This window comes from Pelobates fuscus, chromosome 2 (assembly GCF_036172605.1).
Source record: "Pelobates fuscus isolate aPelFus1 chromosome 2, aPelFus1.pri, whole genome shotgun sequence".
In the NCBI taxonomy this organism is placed as follows: Eukaryota; Metazoa; Chordata; class Amphibia; order Anura; family Pelobatidae; genus Pelobates; species Pelobates fuscus.
The window spans coordinates 161,816,615-161,832,300 of NC_086318.1; the positions used below are offsets into that span (position 1 = coordinate 161,816,615).

The 15,686-nt window shown below is 38.1% G+C and overlaps 1 protein-coding gene across 1 annotated transcript in view; it reads right to left on the reverse strand.

The window, feature by feature from the left end:
- Window positions 1-15,686, reverse strand: part of CSMD1 (CUB and Sushi multiple domains 1) — a 1,854,468-nt gene that overhangs the window by 601,942 nt on the left and 1,236,840 nt on the right. The window contains exon 10 of the mRNA XM_063441118.1: window positions 643-764. Coding sequence (XP_063297188.1) covers window positions 643-764 — 122 coding nt within the window. The remainder of the gene's footprint in view (window positions 1-642; window positions 765-15,686) is intronic.

The window sequence follows — 15,686 nt, forward strand, 5'->3', positions numbered from 1 at the left end:
TTCTATAAAATTTCCCATCCAGGGTTATTCACTAAAGTGAGAATTAAAGGTGAATTCAAACTGAATTGCAAATTTAAGCTCTAAATAGCTAAACTGTACAAATTCTCAAAGTCAGCTATACTTTCAGTTTGGCTACCTTGAAATTCACTTTGAATTCTCAGTTTAGTAAATAACCCTGATAGACTAATGGAGACTTCTGTAGTTAAATCTTTTTTTTTTTTTTTTTTTTTTTTTTAACAGAATGTGCTCATTTCTCATACTGATCCAAACAAATTAATTTGAGGCCTATGTTACTTATATTTAGCCAGTACTTTCTGTTGCACTATACATTGTTTTAGTAATTCCATGGACATATAGAAATCAGTAAAATAATATTATCCTATGCTTTATATCAATTAGTAACTAAGAGAAACAGAATCACTGACATTTAGTGGATGAATACAATTTTGTAAAAATTATTCTTACATATGTGCAAAACAATAATTAAACCAGTTTTTCTTGCTTTCAAATTAATCGGGACTTATTCACTGAACTGGCAGATGTGGAAAAATGACAAAGAAAGATCAAGTTCTCTGCTGAGATAGCATTTTTCATTTCTTTATCAGATTTCCTCAACCTGTTTAGTTGTTTGAATGATCATACCTTTTCTGTATCCACACTTGTAATCACCCAAACACAATGTGCATTGTCTTCATACTGAACAGGATAATTTGGTGATGTGATTATTCCAACTGGTCCTTGAAGGTTTGAACCACATGTTCTTGCTGTGGAAAATATTGAAATTATTCTATGATTACTATTATTGTAATGGAATGTGTATTGTTCTTTGCAGATAGCTACCTCTTTGAATAAAACCCAATAAACGTAGAACACTTTTGAAATAAATTCCTAATTCTCAAATATTTGAAGTAATAGTGATAAACTGTTGATTTACATGTCAAACTTTGTTAAATAATATATAAATGTTTCGAAAACTAAGGGTAGCATTCTCAAAACAGTATTGTGTAGGTGATACAAAAAAGCAGATTTGTGTAAAATGTCAATTAATGAGGACCTAGATTTCATAGACGCTCTGCTTCCTTAGTAATACCATGCCATGATATCTTAGTGTAGGAATTGTATGAATTACAAGGGTTATGGCACATGACACATTGCACATTTTATTATGTAAAGGTCAGCATCAAATGAGGATGAAATTCAATAAAGTGTCAGTGGTGAGACACATAACACCAGTGAGATACTATCTGCCTAATACTCTTAGTCTCATAATTTACAATTATGTATTTCATATCTTTACCTTCATTAAAATGTCATGATGCCATTAAGAACCTAGAAATATACCCGACGTTTATAATAAATATCAAATCCAATTACAAAAGAAATTATAATTCAACCTTCAAACTGCACATTGTATTTACTAACACTGAAATGAAAATGCTTTTGTTTTATTAAGCATAAAATAATTCAACCTTTTTTATATTATTTCTATGTTTTTTTTAGTGACAACTGGTTTAAGAATATAGATACAAAAGGGTATTGTTTTCATATTATAATTATAATTTATAAGTCATTTATTTTGTTAATTATATTCCTTCATTTTGTATTATTCTGGCTGTGCTATTAGAAAATGCAAATGTAACTCTCTTTTTTACGTCTATCTGTCTGTCTTTGTCTTGTATAGCTAACAAGAATAAGATTCTATACATGACGTGGTTTCCAAGTGGTGAGAGACATGTCTGTGTTTTACTGGTAAGAGAACGCTGTTCTAAAGGAATGAAAGCATATTAAAGTCTTCTTCACATATATGTATGTTTTTCATTCAATGTATGAATTAAAATATAAGCATTGTAACACATAGATATACCCAGTAGTTCCATGAATTGTGCTGAATGCGATGTTTATTGATGTTATAAGCAACACTATTGATATAGTTTATTTTTTGTATGAAGAATCTGTTTATTATTCTATTGCTAGAATGTAAATGTCAGCATATTTTCATAAAATTCTACTTGTATTTGAAACAGAAAAAATTATTACATTCAAACTGAAACACAATTTTTGAATCCAAGTTTATTATAAGCCCTATTTGTGAGATTGTACTAATTGACATTTATATTATCTGATAGAAGCAAACATTCAGATAAAGAACTGCCCTAGTATCAAAACAGTTTAAAGTTGGCATGCATTTTTGGAGATGTGTGATATTACACCCTCAGTTGTGGCCAAACTGTATTCACTAAATGTATAATTATGTGCTCCAATCGATTAGAATTTCAGGGAACTAACTAATGACCTGTTAGATTATCTTACTTCTACAAAAATCTTTATTTTTATTTTGTTATTAAATTACTATAGAGGACCTATGTAGGTCCCCACTATCTACTGCATTACAAAAAGAGTATCTCCTTAAAAAATAACTGTCAACATTTGGAGTAATCTGTAGATCTCTGTACGACAAGAAAATTTGGTTCAGCTGAACCCTTTTTCAATTTAGCATAGGGACCTGGAATGTTAGAACTATGAACCAAGGCAAATTGGATGTGATCAAACATGAGATGACAAGGTAAAACATCGATATCCTGGGAATTAGTGAACTCAAAATGGACTGGAATGGGACATTTCACATCAGACAACCATCACATCTTCAAATGTGGTCAAGAATCCCGCAGAAGAAATGGAGTAGCCATCATAGTAAATAATCAGGTGGGCTACAACCCAATAAATGACAGAATGATTTAAATTTGAATTCAAGGCAGGCCATTTAACATCACACTGATCCAAGTTTATGCTCCAACCATGGATGCTGAAGAGGCTGAAATTGTTTAGTTCTATGAAGATATTCAACACCAAGAAAAGATGTGACTATCCTCATAGGAGACTGATATGCAAAAGTAGGGAACCAAAAGACACCTGGGATAACTGGCAAGTTTGGCCTTGGAGTTCAAAATGAAGCAGGTCAGAGATTAGTAGAAGTCTGTCAAGATAATTCTCTGGTTTTAGCAAACACCTTCTTCCAACATCCTCCGAGACAACTCTACACATAGACATCACCAGATGGACAATATAGAAATCAGATTGACTATATACTTTGCAGCCAAAGAGCTCTATACAGTCAGCAAAAACAAGACCTGGAGCTGACTGTGGCTCGGACCATGAGCTTCTCACTGCAAAGTTCAGAATTAAACTGAAGAAAAGAGGGAAAACCATCAAACCAATCAGATACAACATACATAAATAATATACCTTGTGAATATGAAGTGGAAGTAAAGAATAGATTTGAAGGACTAGACATGGATGATCGAATGCCTGAAGAACTTTGGACCAAAGTTTGCAATATTATCCAGGAAACCACAAGAAAAAATATCCCCAAAAGAAAGAAATGCAAGAAAGCAAACTGGCAATCTAATGAGGCTTTAAAAATAGCCCAGGAAAGAAGGAAAGCGAAAGGTAGTGGAGATCGGAAAAAAATGTCCAACTGAATGCAGAATTCCAAAGGATAGCAAGAAGAGACAAGGAGACATTCTACAATGAGCAATGTAAAGAAATAGAAGAAGATAACAGAATGGGAAAGTCAAGAGATCTATTCAAGAAAATTGGGGATCTAAAAGTTACCTTTCATGCCAAAGTGGGTGTGATAAAAGACAAAAATGGCAGGGGCTTAACATAAGAAGATCAGATAAAGAAGAGATGTCAGTAATACACTGGAGATCTATAGAGGAAGGATCTTAACCTCAATAGTTGGTCCAATGAGATGGAACCAGAAATCTTGAAAAGTTAAGATTTGCAGATAACAAGGCTGCAGGAGTTGATGAAATCCCAATTGACCTATTCAAAATTCTGCAAGATAATGCTGTTAAAATTCTGCTTGACTTATGTCAACAAATTTGGAAAACTCAACAGTGGCCAAAAGACTGAAAAAAGGTAAGTCTACATCCCAATCCCCAAAAAAGGCAATGCCAAAGAGTGCTCCAAATATCGGACAATTGCACTAATTTCACATGCCAGCAAGGTAATGTTTAAGAACCTACAAGCTCAACTCAAACAAAATATGGACCATAAATTACCAGATGTACAAGCTAGGTTCCACAGAGGACAAGGCACAAGAGATCAAATTGCCAATGTATGATGGATAATAGAGAAAGCCAGAGAGTTCCAGAAAATATCTACTTCTGCTTCATAGACTATTATAAAGCCTTTGACTGTGTGGATCACAACAACATGTGGCAAGTTCTTAAAGAGATGGGAGTACCAGATCATCTCACCCACCTCCTGAGAAATCTGTATGTGGACCAAGAAGCCACAGTCAGAACTGAACATGGGACAACAGAATGGTTCAAGATTGGGAAAGGAGTGAGACAAGGTTGTATATTGTCACCTTATTTATTCAACTTATGCAGGATATATAATACGTAGGGCTGGGATGGTTGTTGTTTGTTTTTTTACTGCTCCTCCTTTTTTCCCTCTTTTAGTCTTCTTATAGACTAATTATGAAACAAACAGAGCATTTTAATTTTTGCTTGTGGAACCCAAAAAAGAGATGGTTGAAGGGAAAAAATTATGATTGATAGCGGACAGTCACTTTTGTTGATTTTCTTCCCAGATCAAGTGAGAAGTGAGTAACAGAGGGAAAAAAGGAAGTGCAGTAAAATAAGATCATTTTTTATATATTATATAAATAAAAATATATACATTTAGATTTTTTTGTGCTCCTCTTGTTTTTCTTTTTATCGGTTACTATTTTACTATAAGGAACAAATTATTTTGTTTCTTCCCAACCTGATAGGGTCTGTTGTAGTGGATGCAGGGTAGGACTGTAGTGGGTGCCAGGGTTAATAGAGCCTGTAGTAAGGAGAGGGGATTTTAGGGGCTTTTGTAAGTGTAGGCAGAGTCAGAACTAATGCAGAGAGGGCTCTGATGCAATAATTCTTTTGGGCCTCCTCCACCACAAGCCTGGCCAAAAGGTAGATCCGCATCTGTCGAACTCCCACAATGCTAAGCCAGCTGGGGATTTACCATTTGCCCATCCTTGCAGGGTTGTATTTGTGAGCAATGTTTGTGTGTTTGAATGTACGCATGTTTTTGTAAGGAGTATGTGAGTGCATGTAGGGGTGTATTTGTATGTATTGTTACTATTGGAATGCAGTGGAGTACTTGTATGTAGTGTTTACATTTGCATTCAGGGATGTGTTTGTATTTAGTGTTGGATTTTACATACTTTTGTGTGTGGTGTTGGTATATGAATGAAGAGGTGTTTGTATATACATTTAGTGTTTTAATACAGGGGTTTACTTGTATGTAAAGTTTGTGTTTGATTGAATGGCTGTGCTTATATGTAGTGCTGGCTTTTAAATGTGAGTGTACATTTGTGTGCAGTATTGGTGGTTGAATGAATTAGTGTGTTTCTATATTATTTTAGAATTTGAATGCAGGGGTGTGTTTGCATGTTGTACTGGTGTTTTCTGAGACATATGCACAAATACATATACACTGCCACATACATACTTACAATAACACACATATAAACACACTGACACATAAACACACTGTTGGATGTGTGGGTCAGGAGCTGTCTCTCACCTTGCTCCTGTACCTCCCCAATGCCTCCTCTGCAGCTCCCTCTGTTTGTGGGAGATAGTGACCTGCTGTCACTTTCTCCGAGCATCGGCAATACCACAAGGGCCTGGTCACTCTCTTAACGGGCCATCGCGCCCCATGGGGCCCCTGTACAGCAATGCCTAGCAGGTGGCCCTAAGTGCATGTGCCACCCTATAGGGCCTCTTACAGTGCAGGCCCCTGTGCAGCAAGTGTGGTAGTTTCGTCACTGAGTGTAGTGTGGTAATTCCACCACTGGATGTAGGGGAGGAATAGGGGATTTAGTGGGCGAAGAGAGGGGATATATGTTGTAGTGAGCTCAGGAGTTAATAGGGGCTGTTTTTGATGCAGGGGCGATAGGGTCTATAGTAAGAGCAGAGGAGGGATGGGGGTTGTAGTCCTTAGAGAACTGTGGTGGGTGCCGTGCATGATAGGGGTGCAAGAGGAGCTGTAGTGTAGTGGAATAAGTGTAAGATGAGCTGTAGTGGGTAACATAGGCTGTAGTCGGTGGTGGGAAAGAGTGGCTGTGGAGGGGGCGAGGGTAGTAGGGGCTGTGGTGGTTGCAGGAGGGATAGGGGTTGTATTGGATACAGGGGTTGAGGGGCTTTAGTGGGGGCAGGGGAGATAAGGGCAATGGTGGGTGCAGGCTAGGGTTAGGGGATGTTATGAGTGGATAAGTGGATAGATGCAAGGTATAATAGAGGATGTAGTGGATAAAGAGGATGTTATTATAATGGGTCCAGATGGTAAAGGGAGATGGAGCAATAGTGACTGTGGTGGGGCAGTAAAGAGGGGATAATTTAATAAATGAAACATATACATATTAAAAAGCATTTATTACCATCTCCCTGAGCATTACCTTGGCCATGGAGGGGAGAATCAAGCTTATTACCAGTGGTTTTGTGAGAGTGCATGCTTGCCTGCACCCTCAGTGGGTGCAGACACCTCCTTCTAACTAGCGCTGGGAAATGTATCAAAGCACTGCCACGGTAAGACCATGTTCTTCCGCCTCTCGCTTGGCATCCAGGCAGTCTGGCCGGTGAGGATGATCTTCCCACCGGACCATGAAAATTGACAAAGGGGCACACAAGGGACAGTTAGGGGATCCAATCTAGGTGGGGCAGTTGCTGCCCCTTGTAGAAACACCTATGTAAAATAGCCATACAAAAGAACTTAAAGAACATACTAAAATTGAATGTAAAGAATAATTTAATCAAATGCACTATTTCAAATCATCATAAAGACTTTCATTCATACCACTGTTACCTCCGCTAACTAAGTGACATATGCATGAAAAATATACTATATTAATTGCTCTGTAAATTATTTTTTTAGACTTAGAGAAGAGGATCTTGATATGTAGAGATTAATATGGCAATATGAAAATAATGATATAATAAATTATATTGAGAATTGAATTATATGAAGCGTTCAAATTAGTATTTAATCCTATCCTGATCAAATGTTTCATCCTCTTTCTTTGAAATCAGTTTTGTCATTGAATTGTCAAACTTTGTTTGCCAGAGTAATTTTTACATTCAACACATATCACTCTAATATCTGGGACATAATTCTAAGAATTGGCAGCAACAGCCAAATGCTCAAAGCTAGTCTGCCAACATCTTATACTATTCAGTGTTCTAAAATAATTATTTTCAGAGACCATTAATTCAAAAGAAAAATCAAATACAAAACATATTGACGTTTAGGAAATAATCTGTATCTGGAACTGGAATGGAAAACTCTTACACAGAGCACTGTATAAATCTCTCTGCACTCAATTGAAAAGTTTTTCCTACTATGTGCTCTGTTAAAATAGCCAGGATAGCAGCAAATGCTGTGACCCTCTAGTAACATTTCCAATGATTTAAAATGTTAAAATAAAGTTAGGGGACCTAAATATCCATATATTTGTTTGATGAAGCCCTCACGCTGCCATATGTGTATAAATGATGGCAAGGGTATAAACAGTTCCCAGCGTTTTTCCAGAATAACTTGTTCACAATTTTAACCATTGCAAATTACATTTGTTTATTGCAATGACTGCCCAGACAGTATAGCTGGTGCTACTATAGATCTTCCTCCCCAGCCCCACACTCATTATCAGTGCAGATTATACCTCCAGTTAGGAGAAGTTCTCTGAAGATGCTTCCTCCCATTCAGAGACCCAAAGGGGGCATTCAGAGTTTTCCACACCAAGCGTGGAGATGTAGATTTGCCTGGCAACTCACTGTACCAAAAGTGAAACCACTGGACCACCAGGGATTCACAAGCCCCCTTAACTGTAACACAGGTAAGCAGGAGAGAGCATAACTAAATAAATAGTTATTACAGTGTTTGGGCAGGCTTGACAGAGAAATACAGCTTTCCCACTCACAATCTCATAAGCACACAGCAACCTTTATGCACAAGCTTATTCCCCACAGAGAGCAAACTTTATGCTCACACAGCCACCCCTCACATACACAACACAGCCTCGCCATAAACACAATGTGCACATTAATGCCACAAGAAGCCCCACCATACGCACAACACTCTGCAAGCAGCTCACCACAACACATACACTCCCAGAAATAGACACACGTGCTTACAGAGATAAACAGACATACAAAGACACAGATATGCATTCCACACACAGTCACAGATACACATTTATATTTGAAAAAATAATTGACATGTCTAACTGCCTGATGTTTGCACACATTTGTGGAGGCAAGTAACTGTTAAGTCTGTAAATCTGGCTAATATATATATAAATATATATAAATATATTATATTTACTAGCATATATGAATACTAGCATACTTCAAGTACTAAATACTAGCATATACATATATATATATATATATATATATATATATATATATACACACACACACACACCACACACAAGGTCTGTCCAGAAAGTATCCAGCCATGTAATATGAAAAATAGAGACTTTATTGAAGAAGATACATGAAACAATAAACATTGTACATAGGACAATGGCGCCTCAGTTCACTTCAAAGTAGGCACCTTGGGACCACACGCAGTTCTCTAAGTGACTCTTCCACTGCTCAAAACACTCTGCAAAATCCATTGCTTGAATTGTCATCAGCTGCCTTGTCGTATATACCTGAATCTCATCAATGGTCGGAAATCTCTTCCCTTGCTAAGGAGATTTTAGTTTTGTGAAAAGCCAGAAGTTGCAGGGCACCAAATCTTTCAACAGATTCTATACCATCTTTAAAGCGTTTGTGCCACACTTACATTTGCACTGCACTCATTGCTTCATCGCCAAAAGACTTCTGAATAATCTGAATAATCTTAAATTTTATGCAGATTTGTTGCTCTGATAGTCATTTTAAATGCAATGGCCACACAGGACACATGATCACTCAATTGCATCTAGTGTCCCATTGACTATATAAGTGAAGTCATGCAAGTTTTCATGCATGCACATTCCAATCCACTCTCCTTGGCTGCCAGGTTACATTGATGTTGCACAAACTGTTCTCATTATATTAGAAATGGCTGAACATTTTCAGACAGACCTGGTATATATACTAGCAATTGTACTGGAAGAATGTATTTCAGTATACATGCTATCAGGGAACCTTAATCCATTATTTTTGTAATTCTTTCTTTCATTAACAGTAATGTAGTTAAAAGTAAAGTAGTTAAACACAAGCGACTCATCAAGTGGGTTATAACATTTAAGCAACATGAGAAGCAATGCACGTTTTTTTAAATAAGTGTGGCCGGACCGTAGCTTATCAGCCCACCTTTTTGATGTACTGTATGGGGCTTTCAGTCAAGTGGGCGTTATTTGTGTGGCATATCTTGTTGGGCGAACTATGCATATGGTAGAGCTGTCGCTCTTAAGGTTACAGGAGTGTGGTTTGTGTGTAGTGTGCAATACTTAAGAGTAGTATAGTAGCGTAGAGTATGATACGGTAGAGAAGGGTGCAGCACTGCCTATGGGCTTTGTACAGTATATAAAACAAAAATGTACCGGCATTGTATTACCGTGGTGGCTGGAAATCAGGTGTATGGCTTGTTGGGGGCCTATGTGTCTGAGTGCGAGTAGTTAGGCTCGTGTTGTTCCCCTAACCATGGGGGAAGCGGGAGGGCGGGGGGGGGGGGGTAAATCTCCCCTCTTGTGTTTCCTGGTTGATGACCACCCTGGTATTAGGCTGACCTATGTAACCAGTTCAAATTGAAGTAATAACTCTTAACAGTAGTATTGAGGCTAAGGCAGTGTGGATGCAGCTCTTGGTTGTTTATGTGGGCCTTGTCTGGCAGTCTTTCAAGTCCCATTCCGTGGTTCCTGTTGGCGTCTCGGGGTGAAGGGGACTACAGTCGCAGGGTCCCAAGTGTGGGTGCTTGGTAGGTTGTCAGGCAGTGCGGATAGTCCCAGTTTCCTGAATAGAGCTGGAGCTTCTTCTGTTGAAGATAAGGTGTGTGCGTTCCCATTGTGGAGCACTCTGAGTAGTCTTGGTGACGTCCATTGGTACGCTATTCCGGCGTTTCTGAGTCGGCTTGTCACTGGAGTCATTGTGCGCCTCCACTGTAGGGTGTGCCGTGATCAATCTTGAAAAAAATGACAGGTCCGAGCCCTCGAACCGGTAGGGTGTGCGGTCTCGTAGTGCCGCTAGGAGTGTCTGCTTGTGTTGAGCGGATGTGCAGTGGATAAGGATGTCGCTGACAGCCTGAGATGGGGCCCTGGATGATTTGGGTAGGCGGAATATATTGTCGATTGTTACTTTTTTGGCTTGGAGCTTTCTGATTCAGGCCTCAGGCTGTGGTATTAATAGCTGAGCTAGAGATAGGGATAGAAATTAGTGGCTGTATTTAAAACTTTGTAGTGAAACCATTTGTTAATGATTTAACTCCCTGAGGTAAGCCAGTGCCATGGACCTCTGAGAAGCATAAGAACATCATTTTGATGAAGTTGTTATGGTTCTTGATGTGTTCCTTTAAATTACCAGAGCCACACAATGCAATATTAAAGCATGATGTAGGTGAAACCTCATTGGTTTCTATTACAAAATAGTGGCTAGTGAACATGTCGTGTTATAATGTGTGACTACAGAGTTAAGAATGTCATTACACAGTGAGTACTAAATAAAGAGGAGCAAACAACTGTATTTTTGCTCTTTACTATCTGAGCCATTCATCTTCATGCTACTTGCTCAAGGTTAACAGCTACTGTGCCTTATTAAACATGAACATTATTATTTCCCTTTCTAAATCTCTCCTGTGTGACAGTCGTTTTGTGTAAATACAGGATTAACTGACAAACACTAGAATAATAATCAAGTATATCAATTCTGAAATGAATCTGTAAATGCTTTGTTTACCATTGTCTGGTTACATTTAACTCATGGGGGAATTTTTTTTTTAAATCCTTCCCTCCCAACAACATGTATACATGGGCTCTATTTAGGTTTGCATTGCTTTGTAATGCAAAAAGAATTGTAGGTTAAAATACCCACTTATCTATGTCTCTCAAAATGTTCCTTACAAATACTATAGTGAGGGTGTTTGACCACTTATAAGTGCCAATTTTCACCACTGTGTGTAAAAAAAAATGCCATTTCTCTGTTTATGCTAATATTTTATATTAAAGGATAGAGAGATGAGGAAAAGATAAATAATACTGTGACGTTTGGTTTTTATATGTACATTTGTCATTTGCAAGGGTAAATATTCAGTATTTTCTGCCTTACTTTGATATATTTAAGAATATTATTTTAGTTTAAAAAAAAAAACAATAACTTGATCTTGCTTAAGTTTTTGACTTTAATGATTAAAAATAAGTGTTATTTATGATGCCATGGTCAATAAATAAATAAATAAAAAACTGAATCTACCTTACATTTCTTTGGGTACATATCTGAAAGGTTATGTGCATATCTGTGTCATGTAATATTGCTAAATAATACTTTAGTATTTTTAGTAGCAACATTGTTCCTAAATTTCACAAACTGTTTTACGATTTAATATTTTTGCCTTAGATTTTTAAATGATTTTACATTTCTGGAAACAACTTTACAATGATTGCAGATTTTTGGAAAGGTTTGGATAATTCTAGATAATATTTTTTTAAATATTGTTTTTTATTATTTTCATATTTTTTTATGTATGGATGTATTTTTATGTATCTTTTTTTGATATTTTAGTATTTTGAAAAAATAATATTAAAAGTTTATCCAATAATATTAAATAATTTAAGAATGTTACAAAAAATATTAATTTGAGGCTTGAATTGGTTGTGTATGTATAGAATGTATGCTCTTCTTCAATTAAGTACAGCTGGTACTAGTGTAAGTGTGTTAATATAATTATTAGTAAATATAAAAGTGTTGGCTTAAAAGGATACTATAATCTCCAGAACCACAGCTTAATATAGTGGTTCTGGTGTCTATAGCCTGTCCCTACATGTTGAGCACTGTAAGCACTGCCTTTCAAGAAAAAGGCAGTGTTTACATTGCTGCCTAGGAACACCTTTAGAGGCAGTAACTCAGCCAGACACTAGAGGTGCTTACTAGTCCAGTGCTGCACAGGGTCGCTTTCAAGGCCACACACTCTGCATGGAGGTGCTTAATGTTCCCCATAGAGATGCATAGAACATCTCTATGAGGAGATATTGATTGGTGCATGTCTTTCTTATGACAAAGCATTGGATTGGCTAAGATCATCAAGATTGATAATCTCAGCCAGGGAGGAGGGGGCCAGCTGAGGCGAGACCAACGTGGCATGAGAAAAAAGGTAAGTAAAAACTTTTCTCCCAAGCGATTGGAGTGGGACCGGTCTCCTAAATAGTTATTTAAATACCATATTGTCAAGAATGCATGTTATTCCTGATGTTATAGTATTAATTTAAGTGGTAGAATTGCTTTGCCAAAAAAATAGGTGTATTTACTAAAGTGAGAATTTAAAGTCAAGGTCAAAGTAGTTTAAATGGTAAAATTATCTGTCAGCTTTCACTTTGAATTCTCACTTTAGTGAATAACCAGGAATATATCATATGTATGGGTGCACTTAATGAGAATATTTTAATTACAATGGCATGAACACGAAGCAGAAATGCCAATCAAGCCTCCATACCAAAACATACAGAATTTCAAAAGAGGTTCTGAAGGGGTAGTGTCACAAATATCCTGATTTGTTTTAACAAAATTTGTGGGTAAACCTCTGGACATCAACAATTTTTGCATGGGTTTCTATTAATCAAGATTTATAGATACTATTTTAAAATGCTGGAAGTGACCGCATTCTCTCAGAAAACAGAATACTGTATGTATTCAGCATAACAGTACTTGGCCAGTTCCACCCATACAACATACCTAACAAGTGTCCCTATTTAGGTGGAACAGTCCTTATTTTAGGCCAAGTCTCTCTGTCCTTATTTTCTATCCTAATGTTCCTCTTTTCTAGGAGCTCCATATTGTGTCTGAGTGTATCACAAGGCAACACAGAAGTAATACTCACAGTAATGCGTTTTTAAACTACAATAAATATGTTTAGAAATATGTCTGTGTAAATAAGATACAGTGTTTGTGTTCTAGATTACAGTTTAGTTGCATATATTATGATTAGTAAGTCACCTAAAATTTGTCAGAAAAGTCTAGGCCCTGGCCACACCCCAGCCACAGTGAGTTTTCCCTCGCCAATAGTTAATAGCAAATGGAAATTTTAAACCTTGCTTAAACATTAGCCTCTATACTACAATAAATATTAACTTCTGTGTGGTGGAGCTTAGCTGCTGAGTTGTTCGGAGCAGATCTGTCACTCTCCTACCCCTCCGCCCCCTTGGACTGGTGGCGGTCATACCGGTCCCCAATAAAGGACAGAATTACTTACACTTGCTGGAAACAGTGGTCACTGCCTCCATTCGTACAGTAAGCCAAGATGGCTGATGAGGGAAAGCAAACTGCTCTAAATGACTCCATGCTTTTCTGCCTAACAGGAAGACTGACTCTCTCAGACCTTTGAGAAAATATGGGCGCAATTCTAGCACAAGATCCAGCTACGTGCTGTGAGATTTAGAGCTGCACAAACATCTCAGCCTGACCTCACATTATTACTCAGTTACTGCTGGGTGCGACACTGCTGCAATACCGTCAGTAGAGAAGCGGATGCAGACACCTCTAATGGCACTTAAGAGCAGAAATCTCAGACCGGCTGTGACAAAAGCTACTTTGCCACTGGGGTTTGGAGGGGACTACTTGCCAGCCTTTTACCCTGTGACTATGGCCCATGTGGTAAAACTTGGTTTAAATCACTGTTTGTGCCTTTTTCGATTTTTATGGCCACAGTTCGAACTTTCAAAGTGGCACTTCAAACTCCTGAACAGTCGAAGAGTCCGCCATTCGACATTTGAACACGTGGTGGTGGCCATCTTGTTCACATGGACCAAAACCATGAATAGACTTTAGGGGGACCTAGCCACGAATGCCTTGGAACTATTTTTGGCATGAAAATCTTGTGGTTCCCGGTCGGTCCTCCAGCGGCACTTCTATGGAACTGTTTGGGGCATGGGACAAAAATATGACTCCCATAAAAGTTCTGAACCCCTTATGTGATCTGGTTGAATTTTAGATATGTTGTTCACCCAGATTAGAGCTATGAGGGCTGTAAAATAGGGATATATCGTGTTTTGGGATACTTATGGGCTTTATAAATATTTGTGTTTTTTCTACCTGGCGATAATTAAGTTAATGCATTATCTGCCTTAATTATATCACAGGCAGAGGGGAGGGATTCTGTACTGTATGTGGGAGTGTCATTCATTGTCATATTGTTTTTATTGGCTTGTACACTTTGTGTCCCTGTGCCCAACAAGGTCCACCTTGTTGGGAAACTTGCATAAAAGACCAGTGTGCCTCCCTTAAAATTGAGTTCCTGTTTTACCCTCAACACGTAGCTTGGTTTCGTGAATGGAGGCGAACTGCTATATCCACACTGGGGATTGCTATGCTCCTTATACTCCCCTGAGTTCTAATCACTAGCTCTTATAACAGCTGTTCCTACTATGCTCTCAGGAGTAGGAGAGGTCCTTTCCACACAGTCCTGCATATCAGAGGTTGGTCCACGGTGGGAGGAAGAGGGCAAGATCCCAGCTAAGCTACGGCGGTTGTGGAATCTGCGGTGCTTGTGGTGTCCAGTGCGGTGCTGTGCTTATGGTCTTCAGCGTCAGCTAGGAAGCATCTCTTTGTGGAGGTGCCCAGTTGTGGTGCCAGGTGATCCGTCACATCGGCTATAGTCCGCTATTTCATGGGCCATGGTCAATCCTGGGACAATACCCCACACACAACACACACACTTGGAAGGCAACTTTTCTCCGTACTAGCATGAATCCTGATAGAAGGCCTTGAGATCAAGTTCTGATTGATACCAGTAATTGTACTCATGAGACTAGTGCTCTGAGCTATTTTAGGGCCTGGTGCTGGTGCGGAGCTAACTGGTCGGTCTTGTGTCATAATTCTAACAAGGGCAGTACCCACTACATGAGAGGTATAGGCTGAATTTCCTGATACTTCCCAGATACTATTGTTGCCTTCTTTGATTTTTTTCACATTCCATTTGCATATTTAGCACCCAGTGGTATTACTATTGTTTTTAGAACAAACAAAACTGTTAAAGATGTTATGGCACAACAATAACAAAGAAACAGTGCAGCACAGGTTCACCCAAGTGTTATGCCACAGCAAACACTTATACATACACACAAATCTGGAGTACAAAGTAAGGTGATAGCGCACGAATGGTAGTTGAAGTTCACATCAATAGAGGTAGGCAACGTATAATCTATTATAAAAGAAATAAAAGCAACATAGCATAGACTGTATAACGTGGTATCCGCATAAATAGTGTAGCGGACACACACAAATTAAAGAGCCCTAAAGGTCGGCTCTGAACTTGATAGGTATTTTCAACACTCTCAAGTTGATGTGCTGTGTCAGATCTCCTTGATATTCCCTTGAAGATCAGGAACTAGTAAAGTGAGTATAAATACACTTTATTTTAAGATTAAAAACAGATACTGCGGTGTTAAAATGACAAGCACAATGCGCTTGAACCAATAAGAGGTCTTCCTCAGGTGCCGT